This window comes from Lolium rigidum, chromosome 6 (assembly GCF_022539505.1).
Source record: "Lolium rigidum isolate FL_2022 chromosome 6, APGP_CSIRO_Lrig_0.1, whole genome shotgun sequence".
NCBI lineage: Eukaryota > Viridiplantae > Streptophyta > Magnoliopsida > Poales > Poaceae > Lolium > Lolium rigidum.
In genome coordinates this window covers 165240202-165245098 of record NC_061513.1, presented here as the reverse complement: position 1 = coordinate 165245098, position 4897 = coordinate 165240202, and the positions used below count along the sequence as shown (strand labels likewise).

The 4897-nt window shown below is 50.8% G+C and overlaps 1 protein-coding gene across 1 annotated transcript; it reads right to left on the bottom strand.

Annotated features, from left to right (window-relative positions):
• Positions 1–1305: 1305 nt before the first annotated feature.
• Positions 1306–3954, bottom strand: LOC124665382 (alpha-ketoglutarate-dependent dioxygenase alkB homolog 6). Its single transcript, XM_047202794.1, has 7 exons — positions 3764–3954; positions 3567–3627; positions 3416–3454; positions 2164–2276; positions 1825–2080; positions 1697–1743; positions 1306–1617 (listed from the first exon to the last, which is right to left on the bottom strand). The coding sequence occupies exons 1-7, from the start codon at positions 3929–3931 to the stop codon at positions 1447–1449; spliced, it is 855 nt and encodes a 284-aa protein (XP_047058750.1). The 5' UTR covers positions 3932–3954; the 3' UTR covers positions 1306–1446.
• Positions 3955–4897: the final 943 nt, after the last annotated feature.

Sequence of the window (4897 nt, the reverse complement as noted above, 5' to 3'; positions counted from 1 at the left end):
GCGACATCCGCAGCTGCCGCGCCATCAGCTTTCGCTCGGAGCAGCCAAACCTCCGCACTCCCACGTTGCCGAACGGAGATGAGGGAGACCCACAACGCCGCCAGCCTGCGAACCACTGACACAAGCACCTCCCACGCGGCGACGACGCCACACCACGTAGGACCACCAACCTCACCGCCGGCAGGAGTTGACGGGCCAGATCGAACCGACCACCACCCGCAGAGGAAGAAGCAGGGGAGAGGGGCCGCCACCCCGCCCACCCTCGTCGGACAACAACTGTGAGCCGCCGTCGACGCGCCACATCTGGGAGGAGCCGGAGCTCCGCCCGCCGCCGCGCTGCTTCGGACCACGGTGCGGATGGGGTCGCCGTGGGGTCGCCGAGCCAGGCTGCCGCCACGCCGGCCGACCAGGCCGAGCCAACGACCCGGAGCAAGCCCGAGCAGGCCCGCAGGAGCCCATCTGGGCCCGTGCGCGCGCCGCCAAGCCCCGCCGCGCCCCGCAGCACCACCGCCGCAACCCGGCCTCGACCTGGCCGCGCACCACCACGGCCGCCCGCAGCCCCGCCGGCGCCCAGCCGCCGGCCCACCGCGCCCGCCGCACATCGCCGCGCCCGGGCGAGCTCCTTCTCGCCAGGGGACGCGGGAGGGGGAGAGAATGCCCCGCCGCCACCTTCCCCGGGGGCGCGCGCAGCTTTGCCGGCCCCCCTCCGGCGGCGGCAAAGCAAGGGAGAGGGGTGGAGGGGCTAGAGGCGGCGGTGGCTAATGTTTCCCCTTGTCGCCAGAGGAGGGCCACGCGGGGGGAGAGAGGAGACCTTACGACAGATTTTTTCTTCAGTTGGTGTTCCGATCCTTTTCTGATTTTGATTCATAATAGTATTGTTTTTTGTAGAACAAAGAATATAGAAGTATCTGCCCGGGCAGATCTAGTACGCAAGATACAACCTACTCCGTCTCAAAACATAAGGTCACCACGCATTTCGAGCTAGAATTTGGACTAACAATTTGACCAACAGAATTTGGAGTATAAGTTATATATGTTATCAAAAGTATACCATTAGATCCATTGGTCAACAAATGTGCCCAAATCGCGTAGGACTAAAAGTTCATTCTCAGCTCAAAACAAAAAAGTTGATTCTACCGTTACATTCAACAACATAAAGTTCATGGACATTTTGACATTGCTATTATCAATCATGGACAGACACTCTGCTTCACCACATCAAGAACAAACATATGTGACCTTGGATAAATTGCAAGCACAAGCACCCCCCATACGCTGGTTTGCCGACGAGACGAAAGCGCTAAACGACCAAAAGACAACCGATCCAAAATGGGCAATGTGGCGTTTTCTCTAACCTCTGATTTGCTAGCACTTCTCTGCATCTACTACAACTGTTTCTCACTGTTGTCCCACCGTCCATGCTGATGTAAGCAGGCCGTATGGATACTAGAATTTGAATAGCTTATTGTGTACTTTCAGCACAAGCCGGCATGTCAACGAGACTCTAGTCGTCGTCCGCTGGAAGGTGCCAGTTAGCTCAGAGTCAGCATCTGCTTTACCTTTTCTGTAATCAGAGTTTTGATTCTTGAATTGTGGGCACTGCGAGATATTTGCAACCTGTAGAATGTAATCAGAGCTACATTAACTATCTGCATCATTTACATTTGAAGTGATTTGCAGGGAAAAATTGTTTTACCTTGTCTAGAATATGTAGCTCATTATCTTGTATACCGTGCAGAAAGTCTGCAAATGTCATGGAAACATAAATAATTTAATTTCAAGACGGTTATCTAGCTAATTCAGGAAAGAAACCATAGGGTTAACCTGTATAAGCCTGATCTTTGAATATTAACAGGCTGGAAGGCATTAGTAGAAGTGACAAAGAAGCAGGATCGGCTTCTTTAGTTTCTTCAACCTTATAGGAACCATTACTCTCCTGCAATTCATCGGATTGTACAGTTTGGAGATATGTATCTTCGTGCCCTCTGAGCTTTCCATGGGGTGTGAAATCAATCACAACCGGCGAAGCAAGGGATATGATAGCAACAACAGGGAAATAGGCAGGACCATCTTGGTGTGGCTGAAAGGTACAACGTTATTGTACTCCAATGAAGCGCGGACCATAAGATAGAAATGAACAATAAGGACCTGGTGATTACTGACCATGATCCCTTGATTAGGATGATACTCATTAATTAGAACATGATTGATTGCTGAAGGAAATAAACCAGTCCACTGGCAGATTTTGTCGGTTATCTTTGTCAGCCATGGAGGTACTGCAATATTAGGAAAATTAACATAAATTTCCATGATAAGAACTGTGGCATATGCCCGAGTAAGAAAAATATTAAGAACGTGCAATGTTTGTTAATATAAGTGCTCATTGTATTATTAATTCCTTAGAGAATATATTTTTCTTCTGTGCAGCAACAAAATTGAAACACACCAAGAATGCATAGGTACCGGCCAAATAATTGCATGCAAGCGCGAGAGTAATACTTAAATGATGCAGTAGCCACAAGCAATAATGTATAAAAAAGAGTATGCAATCTGTTGTTGAGGATTACATCTAGAAAAGATACATAACGAAGGAGCAAATGGTAACTGATTTCATTCACATGCTTGTGCAATGCCCATATACGAAGGATATGTGGCGCTGGCTGGTGGCATGGTTACTGATCGAGCACCTAAACCCAAGTAGCTGGCCACTGCAGAACTGTGTTACAGATTGGTGGCTCAACAGAATCAAAGACTGCAAGTTCGATACGGAGCTAGAGCGAAGGCCCAAGGCAATGATCCTATTGACGATGTGGGGGGTTTGAAGGGAGTTAGATACAGAGCTAGAGTTAGTTTTTTGTACACAGCTCTACCTCAAATCACTCATCAATATTTTGCAATGTTTTTTTTTGGATTACAGAGGGGGTATATCATATGTTTTTGTTTACTCAATGACGGAAAAAGATGCCTACAAGGTGCAAGCATGACTGTAAGCCTTAAGTTATGTTATAGATCAAAAGAAATACTATGATTTAAGAAAGATACAATCTGGTGTGGCCAATTATAACTGGACTAGGGAACAACTTATACAAATGAGCAAAGCATAACTGATTTTCTTTGACTTATGGAAATATATAAGACGATAAAAGAAACTGTTCTTGTTTATCTGTATAACTGAGAACATGATCTTCTTTCATATTTCGCCATTTGTAAGGATTATTGAGTGGGGCAGAGGGGATCCAAAATCTAGTTACCAAGCTTATTGCAACCAAACTATAGAGCAACTACGAGTCCCTGAAATACCTCCGTGAAACCACATGGGGGCACTTCAGTAGTTCAGTTATGTAATAGCATGCCTAATCATGACACAGAATCCACAAAAGATGGGCTAAAGATTAGAATGTTGATGATCACTCACATGCCTGCGGCAGTAGCCCCTTCTCGTGCACCACTCCTCCTGCACAGGTCAACCAAATCAATGCAGTGCCCACGCACAGCCGGAAAGGAAGAAATTACCAATGAACGATTAGGGGCTCAGCTGGCAAGAAAGTAAGACGAAGCACACGCACCCCAGTTCTGCAGCCGCCGGTTCTTCAGAGTCTTCCACTTGGGCGCCGGCGCCTGGTAAATCTGCACCGGAGGTCGCCACCAGCGCATCAAACCACAGGAACAAGAAAGGAGAGAGCAAAAGAACGCGAAATCGAAGTAGGGGATCCGGTTGGTACTACTGTAGTAGAGACTAGAGAGGACAAGATTAATCTAGTACATGATGGAGGAGCTGGGAGTGCTCAGCCTGGGAGATGAAGTCGGGGACGTAGAGAACGGTGGGGATGGAGCCGATGGTGTAGTCCGAGGGGCTCCTGAGGGACAACGCCGGCGACAGCATCTCCCTCTCGTCCGCCGCCACATCTTGGGTCGTCCCATGCCCCTCCATTGCTGCTTCGAAACGATGCAGGGGCGAAGCTACAGGTGGGCGGATCCTATTCCCCGCCCATTGCGGCCTCTATCTGGGCCGGGCCCGTTAGGGACCCTATTCTACTCGTACTCGCTCGTGTGTGCAACTGTACTTATGTACATGTATTTGCTCGTACGCGACTGTACTTCATCGGTGTGTTTAAAAAATGATCATCGATACTACCTAGCTAGAGCTAGCTGGTTAATCCATGATGCATGTTAGATGAAGCTAGCGAAGATCGGTATTTAGGTAGTGGTATACTGTGGTACCATATGGCCTGATCATGATTTTGCACAATTGCCTAGTAGACCTAGGTCACTTTCTTTGGGCCGGCATGCCCAAGCGCCCATACATGTTACTATAGCTCTGCCGCGGGCTTTAGAGCAACTCTAACAGAGTCCGTAAACCCCGCCGAAACCGAACTTTTCCGGCGGATTTACGGGTTCGGGCTGAATGTGTCGCAGATCAGTGACCGAAAAGATGGGCGTAAAATAAGTTCGGGGGTCCGAACTTGTCCCGAACGGCCCCTATTAAAAGGGTTCGCGGAGGGGAGTTTGGGTCGCAAACCCTACTCCCCTCCACCGCTCGTCTCCCACCGCCGCCGCCAAGCACCATCTCCGGCGAGCAATCCAGCGAGCCCCAGGCAGCAATCCACCGACCGACGGTGGGCGATGGCGTCCCGAGGCGGCTCCGGAGGCCGTGGCGCTGGATTGGGCGGCGGCGACTCGCCGCCGCGTCTGCCCGTCTTCCGCACCGACGCGGAGCGGCGCAAATGGAACCGCTCGGAGGGCGCGCGCAAGCGCAGCGCCCGCCGGTGGACGAACTGGGGGCTCACGCCCCCAGGGAAGCTCGCCAGGTACGGCAACGCCGGCGAGGGCTCCTCGTCCGGCCAGTCAAGCCGCGCACCGCGTGTAATGTCCCAGGTTTAGAGACGATCGAGGGGTA

Coding starts and splice junctions, on each gene's coding strand:
- LOC124665382 (XM_047202794.1), bottom strand. CDS start 3,931: ATGGAGGGGCATGGGACGACCCAAGATGTGGCGGCGGACGAGAGGGAG. Junction 2,277..3,415: donor GGGGCTACTGCCGCAGGCAT/GTGAGTGATCAT, acceptor CTAATATTGCAG/TACCTCCATGGCTGACAAAG. Junction 1,618..1,696: donor AGCTACATATTCTAGACAAG/GTAAAACAATTT, acceptor TACATTCTACAG/GTTGCAAATATCTCGCAGTG.